Here is a 27,161-nt window from a genome sequence, read left to right on the forward strand (position 1 = left end):
GCCGGCGCCGGCAGTTTCTATAGTGCCGTAAGTCACTGGTGACTCCAGAAATTGGTATTTACGCTTATTTCTGGACATCGCTAGTTTATACGACTTAAGGCACTTTATGAACTGCCGGCGTCGTGTGTGTATGTATATATATATATATATATATATATATATATATATATATATATATATATATATATATATGTAATACCCTGATGTGCAAGGTGAAATTACGGGCGGCGCTGGTTGAAGCCTGCCCCGTATATGTAATCTCGCCCATGATGTTACATTTAAAAATAACTAGAATGAGAAAATACCTCATTATGAATAAATTATCTAAAGCAGTGAGAATATGGAATATCATTCATATACTATGAAAGAACTTCATTTTCTTTCATGTAATTAGCAAGAGTCCATGAGCTAGTGACGTATGGGATATACATTCCTACCAGGAGGGGCAAAGTTTCCCAAACCTCAAAAATGCCTATAAATACACCCCTCACCACACCCACAATTCAGTTTTACAAACTTTGCCTCCCATGGAGGTTGTGAAGTAAGTTTGTGCTAGATTCTACGTTGATATGCGCTTCGCAGCAGGCTGAAGCCCGGTTTTCCTCTCAGAGTGCAGTGAATGTCAGAGGGATGTGAAGTATTGCCTATTTGAATACAATGGTCTTCCTCTAGGGGATCTATTTCATAGGTTCTCTGTTATCGGTCGTAGAGATTTCTTCTCCTACCTCCCTTTTCAGATCGACGATATACTCTTATATACCATTACCTCTACTGATTCTCGTTTCAGTACTGGTTTGGCTATCTACTATATGTAGATGAGTGTCTTAGGGTAAGTAAGTCTTATTTTATTATGACACTCTTAAGCTATGGTTGGGCACTTTATTTATAAAGTTCTAAATATATGTGTTTAAACTTATATTTGCCATGATTCAGGATAATCAGTATTCCTTATTTCAGACAGTCAGTTTTATTATTTGGGATAATGCATATGAATAATTATTTTTTTCTTACCTTAAAAATTTTCAATTGACTTTTTTCCCTGTGGGCTGTTAGGCTCGCGGGGGCTGAAAATGCTACAATTTATTGTGTCATTCTTGGCGCAGACTTTTTTGGCGCAAAAAATTTGTCATTTCCGGCGCCCTAATTGACGCCGGAAGTTTGTTCGTGGTTGCGTCATTTTTTGACGTATATGTGTTCAGACGTTTTTTTTTTGCGCCAAAAATGTGGGCGTCGTTTTTTTCGGCGTCACAGGATGTGGCGTCATACTTGGCGCCAAAAAATATAGGCGTTGTATTTAGCGCCAATAATGTGGGCGTCATTCTTGGCGCCAAAAAATGTGGGCGTCATTCTTGTCTCCACCTTTTTTTCACATTATTTCAGTCTCATTTTTCATTGCTTCTGGTTGCTAGAGGCTTGTTCATTTGGCATTTTTTCCCATTCCTGAAACTGTCATTTAAGGAATTTGATAATTTTGCTTTAAGTGTTGTTTTTTCTATTACATATTGCAAGATGTCTCAAATTGACCCTGGATCAGAATCTACTTCTGGATAGACGTTGCCTGATGCTGGTTCTACCAAAGTTAAGTGCATTTTTTGTAAACTTTTGGTAACTGTTCCTCCGGCTGTAGTTTGTGATAACTGTCATGATAAACTTTCTAATGCAGATTGTATTTCCATTAGTAATAATCCATTACCTGTTGTTGTTCCTTCAACATCTAATGTTCAGGATGTCCCTGTTAATGTAAAATAATTTGTTTCTAAATCTATTAGGAAGGCTCTGTCTGTTATTCCTCCTTCCAGTAAACGTAAAAGGTCTTTTAAAACTTCTCATATTTCAGATGAATTTTTAAGTGACCGCCATCATTCTGACTTATCTGTTTCTGATGAGGATTTATCTGGTTCAGAAGATTCTGCCTCAGATATTGACACTGATAAATCTTCATATTTATTTAAGATGGAGATTATTCGTTCTTTACTTAAAGAAGTGTTAATTGCATTAGATATGGAGGAGTCTAGTCTCCTCTTGATACTAAATCTACTAAGCGCTTAAATTCGGTTTTCAAACCTCATGTAGTTATTCCAGAAGTTTTTCCAGTTCCTGATGCTATTTCAGAAGTAATTTCTAGGGAATGGAATAGTCTGGGTACTTCGTTTACTCCTTCTCAAAGGTTTAAGAAATTGTACCCTGTGCCATCTGATAGATTAGAGTTTTGGGACAAAATCCCTAAAGTTGATGGGGCTATCTCTACCCTTGCTAAACGTACTACTATTCCTACGGCGGATAGTACTTCATTTAAGGATCCTTTATATAGGAAGCTTGAATCCTTTCTAAGGAGAGCTTATTAATGTTCAGGTAATCTTCTTAGACCTGCTATTTCTTTGGCTGATGTTGCTGCCGCTTCCACTTTCTGGTTGGAGGCTTTAGCGCAACAAGTGTCAGACCATAATGCTCATAGCATTGTTAAACTTCTTCAACATGCTAATAACTTTATTTGTGATGCCATTTTTGATATCATTAGAATTGATGTCAGGTATATGTCTTTAGCTATTTTAGCTAGAAGAGCTTTATGGCTTAAATCTTGGAATGCAGATATGACTTCTAAGTCAACTTTGCTTTCTCTTTCTTTCCAAGGTAATAAATTATTTGGTTCACAGTTGGATTCTATTATTTCAACTGTTACTGGGGGGAAAGGAACCTTTTTGCCTCAGGACAAAAAATCTAAAGGTAAATACAGGGCTGCTAATCGTTTTCGTTCCTTTCGTCAGAATAAGGAACAGAAGCCTGACCCTTCCCCTAAAGGAACGGTTTCCGTTTGGAAACCTTCTCCAGTCTGGAATAAATCCAAGCCTTTTAGAAAGTCAAAACCAGCTCCCAAATCCGCATGAAGGTGCGGCCCTCATTCCAGCACAGCTGGTAAGGGGCAGGTTACAATTTTTCAAAGATATTTGGATCAATTCGATTCACAGTGTTTGGATTCAGAACATTGTTTCACAAGGGTACAGAATAGGTTTCAAGGTAAGGCCGCCTGTGAGAAGATTTTTTTCTCTCACGCATTCCAGTAAACCCAGTGAAAGCTCAGGCGTTTCTGAAATGTGTTTCAGATCTAGAGTTGGCTGGGGTAATTGTGCCAGTTCCAGTTCTGGAACAGGGTCTGGGGTTTTACTCAAATCTATTCATTGTACCAAAGAAGAAGAATTCCTTCAGACCAGTTCTGGATCTAAAAATATTGAATCGTTATGTAAGGATACCAACATTCAAAATGGTGACTATAAGGACTATTCTGCCTTTTGTTCAGCAAGGGCATTATATGTCCACAATAGATTTACAGGATGCATACCTTCATATTCCAATTCATCCAGATCACTATCAGTTTCTGAGATTCTCTTTTCTAGACAAGCATTACCAGTTTGTTGCCCTTCCGTTTGGCCTAGCAACAGCTCCAAGGATCTTTTCAAAGGTTCTCGGTGCCCTTCTCTCTGTAATCAGAGAACAGGGTATTGCAGTATTTCCTTATTTGGATGATATCTTGGTACTTGCTCAGTCTTTACATTCTGCAGAATCTCATACGAATCAACTTGTGTCGTTTCTTCAAAGACATGGTTGGAGGATCAATTTACCAAAGAGTTCTTTGATTCCTCAGACAAAGGTAACTTTTTTGGGCTTTCAAATAGATTCAGTGTCCAAGACTTTATCTCTAACAGAAAAGAGACGTCTGAAGTTGGTTTCAGCCTGTTAAAACCTTCAGTCTCAATCGTTCCCTTCAGTAGCTTTGTGCATGGAAATTCTAGGTCTCATGACTGCTGCATCGGACGCGATCCCCTTTGCTCGTTTTCACATGAGACCTCTTCAGCTTTGTATGCTGAACCAGTGGTGCAGGGATTATACAAAGATATCACAAATAATATCATTAAATCCCAATGTTCGATCTTCTCTGACTTTGTCGTTGAATCACCATCGTCTAATTCAAGGGGCCTCTTTTGTTCGTCCAACTTGGACTGTGATCTCAACAGATGCGAGTCTTTCAGGTTGGGGAGCTGCATGGGGATCTCTGACAGCACAGGGGGTTTGGGAATCTCAGGAGGCGAGATTACCAATCAACATTTTGGAACTCGGTGCGATTTTCAGAGCTCTTCAGTTCTGGCCTCTTCTGAAGAGAGAATCGTTTATTTGTTTTCAGACAAACAATGTCACAACCGTGGCGTATGTCAATCATCAAGTTGGGACTCACAGTCTTCTAGCTATGAAAGAAGTATATCGGATACTTGTTTGGGCGGAATCCAGCTCCTGTCTAATCTCTGCGGTTCACATCCCAGGTGTAGACAATTGGGAAGCGGATTATCTCAGTCGCCAGACGTTACATCCGGGCGAATGGTCCCTTCACCCAGAGGTATTTCTTCAGATTATTCAAATCTGGGGACTTCCAGAAATAGATCTGATGGCCTCTCATCTAAACAAGAAACTTCCCAGGTATCTGTCCAGATCCAGGGATCCTCAGGCGGAAGCAGTGGATGCGTTGTCACTTCCTTGGAATTATCATCCTGCCTATATCTTTCCGCCTCTAGTTCTTCTTCCAAAGGTGATTTCCAAAATTCTATTGGAACATTCGTTTGTACTGCTGGTGGCTCCAGCATGGCCTCACAGGTTTTGGTATGCGGATCTCATTCGGATGGCCAGTTGCCAACCTTGGACACTTCCGTTAAGACCAGACCTTCTATCTCAAGGCCCATTTTTCCATCAGGATCTCAAATCATTAAATTTGAAGGTATGGAAATTGAACGCTTGATTCTTAGTCAGAGAGGTTTCTCTGACTAATAATAGTAATTACTACTATGTTACAGGCTCGTAAATCTGTGTCTAGGAAGATTTATTATAGAGTCTGGAAGATTTACATTTCTTGGTGTTCTTCTCATAAATTCTCCTGGCATTCTTTTAGAATTCCTAGAATTTTACAGTTTCTTCAGGATGGTTTGGATAAAGGTTTGTCTGCAAGTTCCTTGAAAGGACAAATCTCTGCTCTTTCTGTTCTTTTTCACAAAAAGATTGCTAATCTTCCTGATATTCATTGTTTTGTACAGGCTTTGGTTCGTATCAAACCTGTCATTAAGTCAATCTCTCCTCCTTGGAGTCTTAATCTGGTTGTGAGGGCTTTACAAGCTCCTCCGTTTGAACATATGCATTCTCTGGATATTAAATTACTTTCTTGGAAAGTTCTGTTCCTTTTGGCCATCTCTTCTGCTAGAAGAGTTTCTGAGTTATCTGCTCTTTCTTGTGAATCTCCTTTTCTGATTTTTCATCAGGATAAGGCGGTGTTGCGGACTTCATTTCAATTTTTACCTAAGGTTGTGAATTCTAACAACATTTAGAGAAATTGTTGTCCCTTCATTGTGTCAGAATCCTAAGAATTCTCTGGAGAAATCTTTACATTCTTTGGATGTAGTAAGAGCTTTGAAATATTATGTTGAAGCTACTAAAGATTTTAGAAAGACTTCTAGTCTATTTGTTATCTTTTCTTTTTTTTTTTTTTTTTCTTTTTTTTTTTTATAATATTTTTATTGAAAAAGGAAATCCATGAGGGGTACAGAAAAAAAAGCAAAGGAGAAGGACATTGGGGTATATTACATCTCAAGTTCACATATTTAGAAGTTATAGATATACATTTTACATTCGAAGAAAGAGAAGAAAAAAAAAAAGAAAGAAAAAATTTCCTTCTATGTTATATACCAGCCATTTAACCACGGGCTTACTCACAAAAATTAAATAAGATCTCAATCCTTCAAATCCCCTACCTTTCTTAACAACACCAAAACAGTTAATTCCTCCCTGCAAGAACAACCTTTTATTATGTGGTATGGAAACAGCCAAACAAGGTGAGGGGGGAAAAAAAAAAAAAAAAAACAACAAAACAAAAAAACAAAAAAAACAAAAGGGAATATAAGTATAATATAGTGTCCTCAGTCTTCTCCTATACCCAGCTCAGTATACCAAGGGTAGCTCATTTCTAAGTATGGCATTCATTACATACTCTGTAGATCTGAGTGGATAGATAATTTTCTTTTGCATATCCGGTGACTGTGAATATATCAATATCTCCCATTTCTTGAAAAATCTCTCAACTTCATTGCTTTTGTCTAATTCTAATAAGCATTGCTCTATAGTCATTTGTTTCATGATCTGATTATTTACTTCAGATATAGCAGGCACTTTTTTCGAGATCCATGTTTTCAATAATAAGAACCTGGCCACCCCAATAGCTAGTTCAATAAATTCCTTATTATTGATCTTTTCTTTTATATCTGGAGGGAATAGAAAAAATACTAAAGCTCGATAGATCTTAAACTCTTTTTTTAATATTCTCGATAGCCAAAAACTCATTTTATTCCAGTATTGTCTAATTAATGTGCATTCCCAAAAGTAATGCACAATATCAGCCCCCCTGCTACCGCATTTGACACATTTATCTTGCGTTTTACTATTCCATCTTGCCATGGCAGAAGGGGTAAGATATATTTGATTTAATATATTATTGTTTACTTCTCTAAAGTTAGTAGAAATAAAGATCTTATTAGATCTCATGATACTATTTTGTATATATTCTTCATTGCATACTGTTAAACCCTTCAAATGCCATTTCTTAACGATCAATTGCAGATTTGAATTGCCCTCCTGTCTTAATGATTCCCTGTACCATTTTTTTATTGAGAAATTCCCATTCTTACATAGATCCAAAAGATGAGTAAGTGACGGCCAGCCCCATTCATTATTTTGATTCTGTGATAATTTGTTGACAAGATCTCTTAATTGTAGATAAGCAAAAAAATCTTTGCTAGGGAGGTCAAATTCACCTCTTAGCTCTTCAAATGTTTTAATCTGTGCTATAACTGAAGTAAAATTAATCATTTGACTAATATTAATTAAACCCTTTCTTTTCCATCTATGGAATACTGCAGATTTTAAAGCTTCTGGAAACGGGGGATAACCAGTTATTGTTAAAAACTTGGATACTACAAAATTAACTCTTAATTTCTTACAGTATTGTTGCCAAGCTTTTATAATGCTGAGATATGAAAACAGACGTTTAATTTTCTGAGGGATATCTTTAGCTTGTGTGTGTAATAACGCTTTAGTTGTATAAGGTTTTGCAATCTCTTCTTCTAATAATTTATCTGTGAAATATTCTTTATCTATCAGCCATTCAGCTGCTATTTTAACCAAGCATGCTAAATTGTAATTCCTAATATCTGGTAATGCATAGCCCCCATATTCTTTGGAGTATGATAGTGTTTTTAAAGAAATTTTTCTCCTTCCATTTCCCCACAGAAATTCTGTTATATTTTTATTAAACAGTGTGATATCGGCCTTCTTTAGAAGGAGTGGTAGATTCTGTAGTTTATAGAGGATCTTAGGGAAAATAATCATTTTAATTAAACCAATCTTTCCAGATAGAGATAGTGGTAAATGTTTCCAGGCATTTAGCTGGAGATATATTTTCTGTAGAGTTGGAGTTAAATTTAAGTCATACCAACATTTTGGATTCTTATTAAGAATGATACCTAGGTACGAAATTTGATCAACAACTTTAAATGGACTTTTATACGAATCCTTATAATTACTGAGCCATAAGAGTTCCGATTTATTGACATTTATTTTATAACCTGAGAAGGAGCTATATAGTTCTATCATTTCCATTAATTTTGGGATATTATACTTACTATTTCTTAAGAAGATCAGTATATCGTCCGCATATAATAAAATCTTTTCTTCTATATTTTTACATAGGACCCCTTGCAACACCTGGCGGATTTTAATCGCTAGCGGCTCAATTGACAAATTAAATAAAAAGGGGGAAAGGGGGCAACCTTGTCTGGTACCTCTTTCCAATATTATTTCTGTAGAAACTAGCCCATTCACCGAGATTGTAGAAACCGGATTGTTGTAAATGATTTTAATGAAGTTCACGAATGGTCCTGAGAAACCAAATATAAGCAAAGACGTAAAAAGATGATCCCACTGAACTGCATCAAAAGCTTTTTCAGCGTCTAGAGCTATTATAGCCGCGTCCTGGTTTAATTTATGAAGTTTCTCAGGTTGGTACAATGATTCTTTAAAATATTCGATAATGAGACATGCCTTTCGGATATTTACTACAGAACTTCTACCATTCATGAAGCCCACCTGGTTAGAATGTATAATATTACCCATGATATTTTTTAATCTTTCTGCTACTATAGTAGCCAGAATCTTATAATCTACATTAAGTAGAGAGATGGGCCTGTATGAGTCTACCCTTTCAGGGTCCCTTCCTTTCTTAAAGATCATAATTGTGACAGCCCTAGTAAAGTTCTTTGACATTGCTCCATTCTCTACATAATAGTAGTTAAATAATCTAGTCAGGTGTGGAGTGATTTCTTTATTTAATATTTTATAAAATTCAGCTGGAAGCTGATCTGGACCCGGGGCTTTGTTTAATTTAGATTTGTATATTGTACCCTCTACTTCCTCCTCTAAAATTGGCGAGTTAATTTTTTCCATTTCTTCTGCTGACAATTTAGGGGTTACAATAGTTTCCCAGAACAAATCCTTATTGACCATATCTACCTCCCGTGCACTGTAAAATTTCTGAAATGTGTGATGAAAGGTCTCATTAATCTCTGTGGGATTATGTAGAAGTTTGTCCTCTACTCTTAATGCTATTTGTTATCTTTTCTGGTTCCAGGAAAGGTCAGAAAGCTTCTGCCATTTCTTTGGCGTCTTGGTTAAAGTCTTTGATTCATCATGCTTATGTGGAGTCGGGTAAATCCACGCCTCAAAGGATTACGGCTCATTCTACTAGGTCAGTTTCTACTTCCTGGGCGTTTAGGAATGAAGCTTCTGTTGATCAGATTTGCAAAGCAGCAACTTGGTCTTCTTTGCATACTTTTACTAAATTCTACCATTTTGATGTTTTCTCTTCTTCTGAAGCAGTTTTTGGTAGAAAAGTACGTCAGGCAGCTGTTTCAGTTTGATTCTTCTGCTTATAATTTCAGTTTTTTTCATTATTACGATTAAAACTTTTTTGATTTGGGTTGTGGATTATTTTTCAGCGGAATTGGCTGTCTTTATTTTATCCCTCCCTCTCTAGTGACTCTTGCATGGAAGTTCCACATCTTGGGTATCTGCTATCCCATACGTCACTAGCTCATGGACTCTTGCTAATTACATGAAAGAAAACATAATTTATGTAAGAACTTACCTGATAAATTCATTTCTTTCATATTAGCAAGAGTCCATGAGGCCCACCCTTTTTATGGTGGTTATGACAGTTTTGTATAAAGCACAATTATTCCAATTCCTTATTTCTCTTGTTAAGTGTAGTCAGTCCACGGGTCATCCATTACTTATGGGATTATATCTCTTCCCCAACAGGAAGTTGCAAGAGGATCACCCAAGCAGAGCTGCTATATAGCTCCTCCCCTCACATGTCATATCCAGTCATTCTCTTGCAACCTAACTAAAGATAGGTCGTTGTGAGAGGTCTGTGGTGTTTTTAAACTTAGTTTATTTCTTCAATCAAAAGTTTATTTTAAATGGCACCGGAGTGTGCTGTTTGTTCTCAGGAAGCATTAGAAGAAGAATCTGCCTGCGTTTTCTATGATCTTAGCAGACGTAACTAAGATCCGCTGGCTGTTCTCATACATTCTGAGGAGTGAGGTAACTTCAGAAAAGGGGAATAGCATGCAGGGCCCCCCTGCAAACGAGGTATGTGCAGTAAATTATTTTCTAAGGAATGGAATTGACTGAGAAAATACTGCTAATACTAATGTAAGTTAAGTTCAGCCTTAAATGCAGTGATAGCGACTGGTATTAGGCTGATGAGTGTGTGTACACTAAAGTATTTTTCTAGGGAATGGAATTGACTCAGAAAATACTGTTAATACTGAAGTAATGTATGAGCCTTAACTGCAGTAAAAGCGACTGGTAGCAGGCTTATTAATAACACTTCATAGTTTTTAAAATGTTCAAAACGTTTACTAGCATGTTAATCGTTTTTTGTGAGGTACTTGGTGATAAAACTTATTGGGGCATGATTTTTACCACATGGCTATCTTTGTTTTCTGCATAGAAACGGTTATCTGAGCTTCCCCACTGTTGTAATATGAGTGGGAGGGGCCTTTTTTAGCGCTTTTTTGCGCAGTAAAAATTCAGTCACAATCTTCCTACTTCATCCTCCATGATCCAGGACGTCTCTAGAGAGCTCAGGGGTCTTCAAAATTCATTTTTAGGGAGGTAATCAGTCACAGCAGACCTGTGACAGTGTGTTTGACTGTGATAAAAACGTGAATTATTAGATTGTTATCCGTTTTTGGGTATTAAGGGGTTAATCATTCTTTTCCTGGTGGGTGCAATCCTTTGCTAACTTAATACATTTACTGTGAAAATTTGGTTGCTATAACTAATTTGGTTCATTGTTATTTCAACTGTGACAGCTTTTTGTGCTTCTTAAAGGCGCAGTAGCGTTTTTTATATTGCTTGTAAATTTATTTGAAAGTATTTTCCAAGCTTGCTAGTCTCATTGCTAGTCTGTTTAAACATGTCTGACACAGATGAATCTCTTTGTTCACTATGTTTGAAGGCCAATGTGGAGCCCCATAGAAATTTGTGTACTAAATGCATTGATGTCACTTTAAATAAAAGTCAATCTGTACATGTAAAGAAATTATCACCAGACAACGAGGGGGAAGTTATGCCGACTAACTCTCCTCACGTGTCAGTACCTTCGCCTCCCGCTCAGGAGGTGCGTGATATTGTGGCGCCAAGTACATCAGAGAGGCCCATACAAATCACTTTGCAAGACATGGCTACTGTTATGACAGAAGTATTATCTAAATTGCCAGAATTAAGAGGCAAGCGCGATTGCTCTGGGTTAAGGACAGAGCGCGCTGATGATGGGAGAGCCATGTCCGATACTGCGTTACAATTTGCAGAACATGAGGACGGAGAGCTTCATTCTGTGGGTGACGGATCTGATCCAGGGAGACTGGATTCAGAGATTTCTAATTTTAAATTTAAGCTTGAGAACCTCCGCGTATTGCTAGGGGAGGTATTAGCGGCTCTGAATGATTGTAACACGGTTGCAATTCCAGAGAAATTATGTAGGCTGGATAGATACTATGCGGTACCGGTGTGTACTGACGTTTTTCCTATACCTAAGAGGCTTACAGAAATTATTAGCAAGGAGTGGGATAGACCCGGTGTGCCTTTTTCCCCCCCTCCTATATTAAGGAAAATGTTTCCAATAGACGCCACCACACGGGACTTATGGCAGACGGTCCTTAAGGTGGAGGGAGCAGTTTCTACTTTGGCTAAGCGTACCACTATCCCGGTGGAGGATAGTTGTGCCTTTTCAGATCCAATGGATAAAAAATTAGAAGGTTACCTTAAGAAAATGTTTGTTCAACAAGGTTTTATCTTACAGCCCCTTGCATGCATTGCGCCTGTCACTGCTGCGGCGGCATTCTGGTTTGAGTCTCTGGAAGAGGCCATTCTCACAGCTCCATTGGATGAAATTATGAACAAGCTTAAAGCACTTAAGCTAGCTAACGCATTTGTTTCTGATGCCGTCGTACATTTAACCAAACTTACGGCTAAGAACTCCGGATTCGCCATCCAAGCGCGCAGAGCGCTATGGCTTAAATCCTGGTCAGCTGACATGACTTCTAAATCTAAATTGCTTAATATTCCTTTCAAAGGGCAGACCTTATTCGGGCCCGGCTTGAAAGAAATTATCGCTGACATTACGGGAGGTAAGGGCCATGCTCTGCCTCAGGACAGGGCCAAATCAAAGGCCAAACAGTCTAATTTTCGTGCCTTTCGTAACCTCAAGGCAGGAGCAGCATCAACTTCCTCCGCTCCAAAACAGGAAGGAGCTGTTGCTCGTTACATACAGGGCTGGAAAACTAACCAGTACTGGAACAAGGGCAAGCAGGCCAGAAAACCTGCTGCTGCCCCTAAGACAGCATGAAGAGAGGGCCCCCTATCCGGAAACGGGTCTAGTGGGGGGCAGACTTTCTCTCTTCGCCCAGGCTTGGGCAATAGATGTCCAGGATCCCTGGGCGTTGGAGATCATATCTCAGGGATATCTTCTGGACTTCAAAGCTTCTCCTCCACAAGGGAGATTTCATCTTTCAAGGTTATCAGCAAACCAAATAAAGAAAGAGGCGTTTCTACGGTGTGTACAAGACCTCTTACTAATGGGGGTGATCCACCCAGTTCCGCGGACGGAACACGGGCAAGGATTCTATTCAAATCTGTTTGTGGTTCCCAAGAAAGAGGGAACCTTCAGACCAATCTTGGACTTAAAAATCCTAAACAAATTCCTAAGAGTTCCATCATTCAAAATGGAAACTATTCGAACCATCCTACCCATGATCCAAGAGGGTCAGTACATGATCACTGTGGACTTAAAGGATGCCTACCTTCACATACCGATTCACAAGGATCATTATCGGTACCTAAGATTTGCCTTCCTAGACAGGCATTACTAGTTTGTAGCTCTTCCCTTCGGGTTAGCTACGGCTCCAAGAATCTTTACAAAGGTTCTGGGTTCACTTCTGGCGGTACTAAGACCGCGAGGCATAGCGGTGGCTCCGTACCTAGACGACATTCTGATACAAGCGTCAAGTTTTCAAACTGCCAGGTCTCATACAGAGATAGTTCTGGCATTTCTGAGGTCGCATGGGTGGAAGGTGAACGTGGAAAAGAGTTCTCTATTACCACTTACAAGGGTTCCCTTCCTAGGGACTCTTATAGATTCTGTAGAGATGAGAATTTACCTGACGGAGGCCAGGTTATCAAAACTTCTAAATGCTTGCCGTGCCCTTCATTCCATTCCACACCCGTCAGTAGCTCAGTGCATGGAAGTAATCGGCTTAATGGTAGCGGCAATGGACATAGTACCATTTGCGAGCCTGCATCTCAGACCGCTGCAATTGTGCATGCTAAGTCAGTGGAATGGGGATTACTCAGATTTGTCCCCTCGGCTAAATCTGGATCAAGAGACCAGAGAATCTCTTCTATGGTGGCTTTCTCGGCCCCATCTGTCCAAGGGGATGACCTTTCGCAGGCCAGATTGGACGATTGTAACAACAGACGCCAGCCTTTTAGGTTGGGGCGCAGTCTGGAATTCCCTGAAGGCTCAGGGATCATGGACTCAGGAGGAGAAACTCCTCCCAATAAATATTCTGGAGTTAAGAGCAATATTCAATGCTCTTCTAGCTTGGCCTCAGTTAGCAACTCTGAGGTTCATCAGATTTCAGTCGGACAACATCACGACTGTGGCTTACATCAACCATCAAGGGGGAACCAGAAGTTCCCTAGCGATGTTGGAAGTCTCAAAGATAATTCGCTGGGCAGAGTCTCACTCTTGCCACCTGTCAGCGATGTACATCCCATGCGTGGAGAACTGGGAGGCGGATTTTCTAAGTCGCCAGACTTTTCATCCGGGGGAGTGGGAACTTCATCCGGAGGTCTTCGCTCAACTGATTCATCGTTGGGGCAAACCAGATCTGGATCTCATGGCGTCTCGCCAGAACGCCAAGCTTCCTTATTACGGATCCAGGTCCAGGGACCCAGGAGCGTTGCTGATAGATGCTCTGACAGCACCTTGGGTCTTCAACATGGCTTATGTGTTTCCACCATTTCCGATGCTTCCTCGACTGATTGCCAAGATCAAACAGGAGAGGGCATCAGTGATTCTGATAGCGCCTGCGTGGCCACGCAGGACCTGGTATGCAGACCTAGTGGACATGTCGTCCTGTCCACCATGGTCTCTGCCTCTGAGGCAGGACCTTCTAATTCAGGGTCCTTTCAACCATCCAAATCTAATTTCTCTGAGGCTGACTGCATGGAGATTGAACGCTTGATTCTATCAAAGCGTGGCTTCTCGGAGTCGGTTATTGATACCTTAATACAGGCTAGGAAACCTGTTACCAGAAGAATTTACCATAATATATGGGGTAAATATTTATTTTGGTGCGAATCCAAGAGTTACTCATGGAGTAAGGTTAGGATTCCTAGGATATTGTCTTTTCTACAAGAGGGTTTAGAAAAGGGCTTATCTGCTAGTTCGTTAAAGGGACAGATTTCTGCTCCGTCTATTCTGCTACACAAACGTCTGGCAGAAGTTCCAGACGTTCAGGCTTTTTGTCAGGCTTTGGCTATGATTAAGCCTGTGTTTAAGACTGTTGCTCCGCCGTGGAGCTTAAACTTAGTTCTTAACGTTCTGCAAGGCGTTCCATTTGAACCCCTTCATTCCATTGATATCAAGCTGTTATCTTGGAAAGTTCTGTTTTTGATGACTATTTCCTCGGCTCGAAGAGTCTGAGTTATCTGCCTTACATTGTGATTCTCCTTATCTGATTTTTCATTCAGAGAAGGTAGTTCTGCGTACTAAACCTGGGTTCTTACCTAAGGTAGTTTCTAACAGGAATATCAATCAAGAGATTGTTGTTCCATCATTGTGTCCTAACCCTTCTTCAAAGAAGGAACGACTTTTGCATAATCTGGACGTAGTCCGTGCCCTGAAGTTCTATTTGCAGGCAACTAAAGATTTTCGTCAAACTTCTTCCCTGTTTGTCGTTTATTCTGGACAGAGGAGAGGTCAAAAGGCTTCGGCTACCTCTCTCTCTTTTTGGCTTTGTAGCATAATACGTTTAGCCTATGAGACTGCTGGACAGCAGCCTCCTGAAAGAATTACAGCTCATTCTACTAGAGCTGTGGCTTCCACCTGGGCCTTTAAAAATGAGGCCTCTGTTGAACAGATTTGCAAGGCTGCAACTTGGTCTTCACTTCACACTTTTTCAAAATTTTTCAAATTTGACACTTTTGCTTCTTCAGAGGCTATTTTTGGGAGAAAGGTGCTTCAGGCAGTGGTTCCTTCCGTTTAAAGTTCCTGCCTTGTCCCTCCCTTCATCCGTGTACTTTAGCTTTGGTATTGGTATCCCATAAGTAATGGATGACCCGTGGACTGACTACACTACAAGAGAAATACATTTATCAGGTAAGCATAAATTATATTTTTTGATGCTTTCGCTCCTTTCTTATCACCCCACTTCTTGGCTATTCGTTAAACTGAATTGTGGGTGTGGTGAGGGGTGTATTTATAGGCATTTTGAGGTTTGGGAAACTTTGCCCCTCCTGGTAGGAATGTATATCCCATACATCACTAGCTCATGGACTCTTGCTAATATGAAAGAAATGAATTTATCAGGTAAGTTCTTACATAAATTATGTTGTTTTGGGAGAATTGCCCAAACAGCAATCTTATTAATTGGTTTTTAACCCAAAAACATGCTTGTAACTTTATTTTTCTTAGAACATAGATTTTGAGGTAGTGAATCAAGTTAGCATTCTGTTGTTTATCAAAGGACTCTGGGTTTTACAGTGTCCTTCAATCCCTGACAATGTTTTGTGTTCTTTAATGCCTCACAATTTTCTCCAGTTAAAGGGATATTCCAGCCAAAATTAGAAACCACATGGGTGCATTTCGATATTGAATAGAAGAAATGTTGTAATATACATGTATTAGCAAAAATGCTTCTAATAAAAGCTATAGCTGTTTCAAAAGTGTATTTAAGTATGCACCGTGCACCAGCATTTAAACACAGAACTTGCTCAGAGAGCCTAAGATGCTTGTACCATCTGTTAATGGCTCAATTTGTTAATTGCTGAAATGATACAAGCCTCACGTATTATCTGAGAAGCTGCATTATTTAAATGCTGGTATACTGAGAATATTTAGCTATGGTTCACATGCACGTGCATAGAAAAATGCTAACACGTAAACAGTGATAACTTTTACTAAAAGCATTTTATCTTCAAAGATGTAATACATTCAAAGATGTAATATTCAAAGTTTTAATAAATCTATGTGCATTTAAATTTTGACTGGAATGTCCCTTTAAGTAGCAAACTGGGCTTATTTGACATGTTACAAATCTTGAAAACATGATATAATGCTATAACTAATTATTATAGCACTTTTCCCTTCTTCCTTAAAAGTAATTATGCATGATACAAAATCCTTGTTATACAACATAGGGACAAATGGACACATAATGAGTTGTGTAGTCGTTACTAGGCAAGTACTGTACTTTATAAATTCCTGATGCTCTGAAATTGTCATCTATTTTAGACCAGAACTTGTTCGTCCTGCAACTACTTTATACCAACATAATCTGACTGGGATTCTTGAGACAGCTGTGAGAGCAACAAATGCCCAGTTTGACAATCCTGAAATTCTCAAGCGTCTGGATGTCAGGCTTTTAGAGGTATTTGACTTGTTAGACATTGATTTTGTTTTGTCTTTTTCTCCTATACTTCCCTTTGGTTCTCTCCTCTCCTTCTTTGACAACTTTACAACAAATTATTTTTACTGTGCTGCCAACAGAATCTGATTGAGTGTAAATTAAACACTTTTATTTTCTGTCATATGATGGTGAGAGTCCACAGGAAAACCTTGACATGTGAAATATAATTCCCGCTACTAGAAGAAGGCTAAAAACCTGCACAAGAGCTCTTACTCCCTTCCACCTCCCAACCCTACTCAGTTTTGTTCTTGGCTTCCCAGGAATGAGGTTGAAGATAGAGATGTTGCATTATTTTATGTGCGCTCCAGGAGTGCATTCCAGGAGTGAAGAACTGAGAGGTGGATTATCTCAGCCACTAGGCTGTTCACCGAGGATCCCGCAACAAAGTATAGTTGTGAACATTTCTGACTACCCTTTGAATGAGAGAGAGTCTGCGATCCTACAAAAAGGCCTTTCTTTTTGCCCTTATAGCGATTGTAATTTTTTCAATCTTAGAATGGATATTTACAGTTTTTTTTGCAGTAAAAGATTGAAGTTCTGGCATGCTAACCATCAATTGGACATCTTTCCTAATACGGACTCAAGTAAAGTATTGCTTTCATCTGACAGCCTGAAGGGTAAGGTATTATGTGAGAAAAGTAACAAAAATACTAGGTTGTCTACATCAATTAGTATTAAGAATTTAGGCTTGTTTAATAAGAGTTCGTTTTAATCCATCTAACGTCCATCACAGCATAGAGACCTTTGAACAATTAGTCCTATCAAATCTATACAAATTACAATCTAAAGTATGCCACCAGAAGCGTAACAAACCACCAAAGTTGGTTAACTTTACAACTGCTAATCAGTTGGCTGTAAAGCTTTAAAAATAAATGGCCAATTAATTTTGAAACCTGCTGACAAGGGCGGGGCTACAGTTACTTTGAACAAAACAGATTATAAGAATGAAATCTATAAACAGTTATATATGGCTAATGTGTATATGTTGATTCAAGGTAACCATGTTATTAAAATCAATAGGGAGATTCAAATGACTATCAAATTTGGCTTGAAGAATGGCATTATTGATGATAAAACAGCTGCTTTTTTTGACAGTGAAGGATCCCATTACCCCTGTTATCTACATCTTGCCCAAAATTCATAAGTCCTTGACTGCTCCACCAGGACGTCCCATTATGGCAGGGACTAATTCCATTTTTTCCAATATTTTCAGCAGTCAAGTACGTTTGTGAGGGACACTAATGATTTCTTGTTGAAACTTGCAGCTTCAGACTGATAAATTCATCTTGTTCAGTCTTGACGTTGCCAGCCTGTACGCATCTATTACACATGTAGTAGACTAGGAGCTGTGCAACATGCTTTGTTGTCTGCTGGTATCCATTCAAGGGCACAGATTGGGTTTATTATGCAATTGTTGGAGATCATTTTGCACATTAAGTATTTTCTTTTTGAAGATTGTTTTTATTTACAGTTACAGGGTACAGCCATGGGCTCCAACGTTGCCCCTAATTATGCCAACATCTTTATGAATTCATTTGAAGAAAAGTTTGGTTTTGAAAATCCTTTGTTTCGTCGGTATGGAGCCACCTGGTGGCGCTATATCGAAAATATTTTTGGGATATGGCTGGGTGAGGTTGGGGCCCTTGAGCTATTCATTTCAGAGTTGAACAATTCCACATTTAATATCAAGTTTAAGTTGTCTCATAGTGAGGTTAGGATTGATTTTTTTAGATGTGACAATTCTGAAAGATGGATTTGGTTTCAAGACAATTTTAGGAAGGATACCGATGGGAATAATTTACTGGTTTTTAATAGTGCTCATCATCCTTCTCTTATTAAATCACTAGCCAAGAGCCAGATATTGCGTGTCAAACGCATTGTAACTAAGGAATCTAAAGTTCCCATCAGACTCTTTGACATGGGGCATACATTTTTGGAAAGGGGATACCCCAGTGATTTAATAACAAACACTATTGAAACAGTATTACGTATGAATAGGGATTCCCTCTTAAAACCAGAACAATCCAAAAATAAAAAACAGGACAGGAGAATTGTTTTTGTGTCTGAATTTTCAAGACAGAGTCAAGTTGTACACAAGATTATTCGTAAACATTGGGGAGTCTTGAATAGGTGTAATTCCAATGTTGAGGAATTTTGCCAGTTTCCAATGCCTGCTTATAAGTGAAGCAGAAGCTTGAGAGATGTTTTGATAAGAGCTGACATTGGGTCTGGCAAAAGTTTGTCTCAACAGTACATTACTAAGAAAAACTTGGGTTGTTTTACCTGTCTTGGATGTGGCAATTGCAGTTCCATTATCAAAAGTCCATACTTTTTACATCCCCACACTGGTCATAAATATTATTACAAAGACCAATTTACATGTAACACTAACTATGTTGTGTAAATGATTAAGTGCCCATGTGGGCGGGCCTATATTGGTGAGTCCTCTAGGAGGATTTGTGATCATATCACCGAGCATAAGAGTAATATCACGTGTAATGTTGTAACAGCTCCTGTAACGCATCACTTTTTATCTGCTGGTCATCAAATTAGTCAACTCCGATTCCAGATCATAGAGCAGGTCAAAACCTCCAGAAGGGGTGGCAATTGGTATCTATTGCTAAAACAATGCGAGACCTTTTGGATTTTTAATCTAGATACTCTGGAACCGAAGGGGATTAATAGAGAAATAAAATGGTCAGTTTTTTATTAAGTTGTTTATCTTAATTCTTTGGAATCTTTTTTTTTAGTCAATATAACTTGTTACAATTGGTATGTTTGGATATTAATATTGTTTCCCTTTTCCTCTATTCAGGTATGTGATCTCTGTTATATATAAACAAGTTACAGAAATTTTTAGGACGTATTGCAGTAATATGTCCCTTTTGAGTACTGGTTGCTTGTTGTATGATTAAATACTAAACATATTTGGGGTTATGATGTGTTTTAATTCACTTATGTAACACATTTGTATAGGTGATAGGTTCTGGAGGTTACATAGCTGTTTGTTATATTAGATTTTCCTGTATGAATTTCACTAGGTGGCCTATCTATTTAAACATATGTTTTATGTATAGAATGTAAGGGTTAATCCCAGGAGCCTATTTAAACAGGTGAATCTATGTAGTTTGTTTACACATGATTATGGGGCATGTGCCCCAAAACGTTGTGCTTTTTTGACCCTGTCATGATTTGAGTTTTTCATTAAAGATATTTTTGGCATATTTTGGAAACCCTCCATACTCTCTTATTTTTGATATATTGGGAGTTTTGGTAGTAACTCCAGGGGGGTTTAAACCAATTGGACTGTTGTGCTGGATTCTCTTTTCATATTATGTTCACCGAGGAGTGTCATCTCTCTAGCAGAAGATTTTCGATCAACTAGTTGTCAAGTGGGCCATGTCCTATATAGATCTGATGGCTTCCCACTTAACTCACAAACTGCCAGTGTACTGTGCCAGATCCAGGGATCTATGTGCACAAATGATAGATGCCTTAGTATGTCTATGGGCATTTTGCCTAGCCTATCTATTCCCTCCATTTGTTCTTCTAACAATAATCATCTCCAGCTTGCCCCCCCCCCCCCCAGAACATGTTAAGCAGATCTGGTTCAGATGTCCTCTTCTCCCATGGCTTCTTCCTCAGAGGCAAGGTCTCAAGGACATTCTATTCCACCCAGATCTCAAATCTCTAAGTTTAACAGTGTAGAGATTGAATACCTAATTATGAAACATAGTTTCTCAGACTCAGTTGTTAATACTCTGTTGCAAGGTAGAAAACCTGTGGCCCAAAATATTTATCACTAGATTTGGAAGGTATATTTTGAATGGTGTACTTCCAGATGTTTTTCCTGTCATTCCTTTAGGATTCCTAGAATTCTTCAGTTTCTCCACGATGTTCTTGACAAAGGCTTGTCTGCCAACTCTTTAAAGGGTCAAATGTCTGCCTTATCTGTTCGTTTTTACAAGCGTTGATGAGAATTAGGCCAGTAGTGAGACTTATTTTCTTCCATAGAGCAGGGAGAGTCCACAAATGCATTCCTTACTGTTAGGAAATACATCACCTGACCACCAGGAGGAGGCAAAGACACACCAGCCAAAGGCTTAAATATCCCTCCCACTCCCCCTATCCCCCAGTCATTCTTTGCCTTCGTCACTATAGGAGGTGGAAAAGAAGTGTCAGAAGATTTGGAAAGTCCTGTAATGGGTATGTTTCCTTCAAGAAAGGTCTGGAGTTTTAAGTAATCATGTCAACCTATCAGTGAGAGTATTGATGAAAGTTAGAGTCTGGAGATGCATGGAAAGTTTTTCTGCGAACCCATCCATACTGTCGCCTAACAGCTCCTGAGCAATCAGTGTTGACGAGTTTCACTGCTTGCTGTTACACACTCAAGTCCATGTCAGAAGCGTTGCTGCAAGACTGTCACACGTGAGAGGCTGTGCCTGTTCCACAGCATGGATCCTGGAGGGTAAGACCGTTTTATACAGGGTCACAGTGTGGCTCCTTTATGCCTCAATAGGATCATGGGTTAATATCTCCTTCAGGGAGATTATCTGAACAGCAAGGGGTTATTTATAACTGCTTTAAAGGGACAGTCTAGGCCAAAATAAACTTTCATGATTCAGATGGAGCATGTAATTTTAATCAACTATATGAAATACGTGAACTAACAACTAGAGGGTGTTAGTTCACGTATTTCATATAGATAACACTGTGCACGTGAAGTTATCTGGGAGCAGGCACTGATTGGCTAAACTGCAAGTCTGTCAAAAGAACTGAAATTAAGGGGCAGTTTGCAGAGGCTTAGATACAAGATAATCACAGAGGTTAAAAGTTATTATTATAACTGTGTTGGTTATGCAAAACTGGGGAATGAGTAATAAAGGGATTATCTATCTTTTAAAACAATAAAAATTCTGGTGTAGACTGTCCCTTTAATGTGAGAGTTTTTTGGCTTGGAACAAACAGGTTTCACTTTCGTTTTTGTGTGTTGCGCAGCTCATAATATCTTAGCGCATTTTTCATAGCAGGGGAACTGCTGTCCTACGCGCCACGTGACCACGTGCAGTCTTTTAATTTTCTTACGATCTTGCTGCGGACATCACGCCTAAGAAGAGCATTTTCACTGTTGGCTGTTTGGGTCTAGGAGGTGGTAAGTGCCCCTGCCATTGGGATTATAAAAGTGCCGTTTCTAATGACACGGTGAGTCCACAGATCATCATCAATTACTGTTGGGAATATCACTCCTGGCTAGCAGGAGGAGGCAAAGAGCACCACAGCAGAGCTGTTAAGTATCACTTCCCTTCCCACAAACCCCAGTCATTCTCTTTGCATCTAGTATAAGGAAGAGGTGAAGTAATGAGGTGTCCTGATTAAGATTCTTCTATAAAGATTTTTTATTTTGAAGTCTCGGCAAGATTGCTCTGGCCTTCCATCACAATTTAGATCTAGCTGTACTCTACGTTAGTCTCTTCAGTATGGGCTGTGGTGGCTTTAAAGCTGTTTGGAACTTGTAAAGTGGACTTTGCTGCGTTTTCCTAACATGTTGCTACCCTGGTATAGAAAGCCTGAGTAAGCTTACTCTGTCTTTCTTTTTACACAGGTCTCTGTGAGGAGCGGCATCCTCTCAAACTTTGTGAGTCGTTTGACTGCCGGATGGCTAGAATGCAGGTAAGTGCCTTTTGTTCTTTTTGGGCTAGAAGGCTGGCACTGAAGGGGTTAAGGCTCCCTGCTATTCAATTTGGGACTCAAAATCCTTCAGGGGTAAGGGTTTTTATGGCAGAGATCAGGGCACTGATGCATGTGTTATGGAGACTAGGGGTTAATATCCTTCAGGGTAGGAAGGAGTTAACCCTCTATTGGGGGTTCAGTTTTGTTAGCGTCTTTATGTTGTTTAGAATCCTCATAGTAGGAAAAACTTATAGGGTGATGAGAATATTTTTCAGGTGCCTAGCTAGCAGAGCAAGATTGTTGGCTCTGGGTTCATATGAACACCTACACAGACCTTTTTATTTTTTATTGTGTGTACCGTTTTAGGCTGAGGAATGTAGGGTGGAACACACTCCATTCTTTGTGATCTAGGACTCTGTCTTTTTTCTTCATAGTAATGCGGAGCGGCGCCATTTATTTTTCCTCTGTATCCAACCAAACGACCCCACTGTCTTTCCTCTATACGGAATGGAGAGACGCCATATTGTAATAATAACAGAGTTCTAAGTGGCAATTTTTGTTGGGTGCAAGCCTTATAGCAAAGGAAGCTAGATAGGGATAAGTCACTTTATTATTAAGAGTGTTATGTTTTACATTGCAAAATGTTTTCCCAAAGTCAGTTATCTTCTGTAATTTCACTGCACATTACATCAGAGCGTGTATTAAACAGAGTTGTGACTCTTGTTCCACTGGCATGTTTTAGTTAAAGCATTTTTATGTCTGAGAGCAAGCGCATTATTCCTTGCATCATGTCCTTCATGGGCATCCGCGCATTATGGGTTTACTGTATATGTAATCACAATGTACATTGTTTATATTGGATTCCTTCACCTAAGGAAATTCTATTTTATTTTCTGTGAATAATTTTCCTTTATAGTATGGAACAGAGCTCTGTTCAAAATACATAATTCTTAAAGTGACGGTGTCAGTTTAAATATTTTAAATAATTTAATTTATAAAAATTATTTTGGCCTCATGTCTCCCTGGATGATGCTGCTTAGGCTATGCCACAGCTTTCTCCTCAGTCGTCCCAAGCCTTTTTTATGGCATCACATGCAGTGTCCTGCGCTTCCTCTCAATCTCAGTCTGTCTCATTTTTTTAATTTGCCTTGATTCTAGATGTCCTAGATCCCTAAGGGGCTGTAGGTATAGTGTCCCAAGTTTACACATTCTCCTTTCCAGGAGTAGGTTCCTCCTCTCATGTTTCTTTGTAGCCCAGATAAAAAGAGAGGCGTTTTTTAAATGTGTTCAGAATCTTCCTCATTTGAAGGGAATGTTTCTTCCTCACTTGAAGGGATTGTTTCAGTTTAGGAACAGGATCTAGTTTATTTTCATTCTGTTACAACTACATTTATCCTAATTTAGGCATTAAATGTTTAAATTTGTTTTTCGGTGTACCGTCCTTTAAGATGGAGACTCTCTACTCCATTCTTCTTTGGTTCTAGAGGGTCAGTTTATAACGGCCTTAGATCTAAAGGATGTGCATCCTCAGTTTCCCATTCAAAGGGATCGTCTCAGATTTCTGAGTTTTGCTCCCCTCGGCTAAATGTTTTTCAGTTTGTGGGCCTATAATGGCTTTGCAACAGCTCTCAGAATTTTATAAAAGTTGTGGACCGGGATCGGTTCCAGGATTGCGGTGGCGTCCCTCCTGGACATCCTATTGGAGCTGGTAAAGAGCTCCCTTGTCCCAGCTGCATGTGTATTCTACTTAGGAATTAATGTTTGAGAGCTCAGAAGTTCTGCATGCTCAGTCAGTGGAATGGGGATTATCCCGATGTCTTGGAGTGTCTAGATCTATCGATAAGAGTCTCCTTTCCTTGTTTTTTTTTTCATCAAGATTTTTGGTCTCTGGACTCTCGCTTTGGTGACCTTCCTAGGCGTTTGAGCGCGGTCACCATCCTGCTGCTCGTTGAGAACTCGCCCGGGAATTAGCTCAAATGGAAGACTGTGAAGTAGCTCAGTTGGTCTATGCCCAGACTACAAAAAGCCTGTTTAAAAGATCCAAGGTCACAGGTTCAAATCCCGGCAGGACCGACTCAGCAAATGTGGTTAGGCCAATTTAAAGTAGAGCGCTCGCTTATCATTCAAGAGGTTGCGAGTTCGCTGCTTGCATTATAATGCAGGGACTTTGGTCCTGGGAGAGGTTTGCTCTCCCCTTCATCTTTGAGGCGGATAGTGACTTTCAATACTCAGTGGTCTTCAGCTCATTTTATCGGGTAATAGACAGACAACATAGCCTCTGTGACTTTACATTACCTGCCAGGGAGGAACTTTAGTTCCTTAGTCACGTAGCAGTGATGTGCAGTCACTAGAGGCAGGTGAGGCAGGGCTTCACCTCTCATATGGGCAAAAATATATTTTCTTTCATGTAATTAGCAAGAGTCCATGAGCTAGTGACGTATGGGATATACATTCCTACCAGGAGGGGCAAAGTTTCCCAAACCTCAAAATGCCTATAAATACACCCCTCACCACACCCACAAATCAGTTTTACAAACTTTGCCTCCCATGGAGGTGGTGAAGTAAGTTTGTGCTAGATTCTTCGTTGATATGCGCTTCGCAGCAGGCTGGAGCCCGGTTTTCCTCTCAGTGTGCAGTGAATGTCAGAGGGATGTGAAGAGAGTATTGCCTATTTGAATTCAATGATCTCCTTCTACGGGGTCTATTTCATAGGTTCTCTGTTATCGGTCGTAGAGATTCATCTCTTACCTCCCTTTTCAGATCGACGATATACTCTTATATATACCATTACCTCTACTGATTCTCGTTTCAGTACTGGTTTGGCTTTCTACTACATGTAGATGAGTGTCCTGGGGTAAGTAAGTCTTATTTTTGTGACACACTAAGCTATGGTTGGGCACTTTTATATAAAGTTCTAAATATATGTGTTTAAACATTTATTTGCCTTGATTCAGGATGTTCAACATTCCTTATTTCAGACAGTCAGTTTCATTATTTGGGTTAATGCATTTGAATAATCATTTTTCTTACCTTAAAATTTGACTTTTTTTCCTGTGGGCTGTTAGGCTCGCGGGGGCTGAAAATGCTTCATTTTATTGCGTCATTCTTGGCGCAAAAATTTTTCCTTGTCATTTCCGGCGCCATACTTGTCGCCGGAAGTTGCGTCATTTTTTTTACGTTTTTGCGCCAAAAATGTCGGCGTCACCGGATGTGGCGTCATTTTTGGCGCTTAAAGCATTTAGGCGCCAAATAATGTGGGCGTCTTTTTTGGCGCTAAAAAATCTGGGCGTCATTATTGTCTCCACATTATTTAAGTCTCATTGTTTATTTGCTTCTGGTTGCTAGAAGCTTATTCATTGGCATTTTTTCCCATTCCTGAAACTGTCATTTAAGGAATTTGATCAATTTTGCTTTATATGTTGTTTTTTCTATTACATATTGCAAGATGTCTCCGATTGACCCTAAATCAGAAGATACTTCTGGAAAATTGCTGCCTGATGCTGGATCTACCAAAGTTAAGTGTATTTGTTGTAAACTTGTGATAACTGTTCCTCCGGCTGTTGTTTGTAATGAATGTCATGACAAACTTGTTAATGCAGATAATATTTCCTTTAGTAATGTTCCATTACCTGTTGCTGTTCCATCAACATCTAATATTCAGGGTGTTCCTGTTAACATAAGAGATTTTGTTTCTAAATCTATTAAGAAGGCTATGTCTGGTATTCCTCCTTCTAGTAAACGTAAAAAGTCTTTTAAAACTTCTCATTTTTCAGATGAATTTTTAAATGAACATCATCATTCTGATTCTGATAATGATTCCTCTGGTTCAGAGGATTCTGTTTCAGAGGTTGATACTGATAAATCTTCATATTTATTCAAAATGGAATTTATTCGTTCTTTACTTAAAGAAGTCTTAATTGCATTAGAAATAGAGGAATCTAGTCCTATTGATACTAAATCTAAACGTTTGAATACAGTTTTTAAACCTCCTGTAGTTATTCCAGAGGTTTTTCCCGTCCCTGATGCTATTTCTGAAGTAATTTCTAGGGAATGGAATAATTTGGGTAATTCATTTACTCCTTCTATACGGTTTAAGCAATTATATCCTGTGCCATCTGACAGATTAGAGTTTTGGGACAAAATCCCTAAGGTTGATGGGGCTATCTCCACTCTTGCTAAACGTACTACTATTCCTACGGCAGATAGTACTTCCTTTAAGGATCCTTTAGATAGGAAAATTGAATCCTTTCTAAGAAAAGCTTACTTATGTTCAGGTAATCTTCTTAGACCTGCTATATCTTTGGCGGATGTTGCTGCAGCTTCAACTTTCTGGTTGGAAGCTTTAGCACAACAAGTAACAGATCATAATACTCATAGCATTGTTAATCTTCTTCAACATGCTAATAACTTTATTTGTGATGCCATCTTTGATATCATTAGGGTTGATGTCAGGTATATGTCTTTAGCTATTTTAGCTAGAAGAGCTTTATGGCTTAAAACTTGGAATGCTGATATGTCTTCTAAGTCTACTCTGCTTTCCCTTTCTTTCCAAGGTAATAAATTGTTTGGTTCACAGTTGGATTCTATTATTTCAACTGTTACTGGGGGGAAAGGAACTTTTTTACCACAGGATAAAAAATCTAAGGGTAAATTTAGGTCTGCTAATCGTTTTCATTCCTTTCGTCACAATAAGGAACAAAAACCTGATCCTTCCTCTACAGGAGCAGTATCAGTTTGGAAACAATCTCCAGTCTGGAATAAATCCAAGCCTTTTAGAAAGCCAAAGCCAGCTCCCAAGTCCACATGAAGGTGCGGCCCTCATTCCAGTCCAGCTGGTAGGGGGCAGATTACGTTTTTTCAAAGAAATTTGGATCAATTCGATTCACAATCTTTGGATTCAGAATATTGTTCACAAGGGTACAGAATAGGCTTCAAGATAAGGCCTCCTGCAAGAAGATTTTTTCTTTCCCGTGTCCCAATAAATCCAGTGAAGGCTCAAGCATTTCTGAAATGTGTTTCAGATCTAGAGTTGGCTGGAGTAATTGTGCCAGTTCCAGTTTTGTAACAGGGGCTGGGGTTTTACTCAAATCTCTTCATTGTACCAAAGAAGGAGAATTCCTTCAGACCAGTTCTGGATTTAAAAATATT

General features: G+C 39.2%; 1 protein-coding gene across 1 annotated transcript in view; it reads left to right on the forward strand.

Moving 5' to 3' along the window:
- The window catches only part of TUBGCP3 (tubulin gamma complex associated protein 3), a 932,421-nt gene that overhangs the window by 685,541 nt on the left and 219,719 nt on the right, over positions 1 to 27,161 (forward strand). The window contains exon 13 of the mRNA XM_053705469.1: positions 16,169 to 16,304. Coding sequence (XP_053561444.1) covers positions 16,169 to 16,304 — 136 coding nt within the window. The remainder of the gene's footprint in view (positions 1 to 16,168; positions 16,305 to 27,161) is intronic.

Source organism: Bombina bombina, chromosome 3 (assembly GCF_027579735.1).
Source record: "Bombina bombina isolate aBomBom1 chromosome 3, aBomBom1.pri, whole genome shotgun sequence".
Lineage (NCBI taxonomy): Eukaryota > Metazoa > Chordata > Amphibia > Anura > Bombinatoridae > Bombina > Bombina bombina.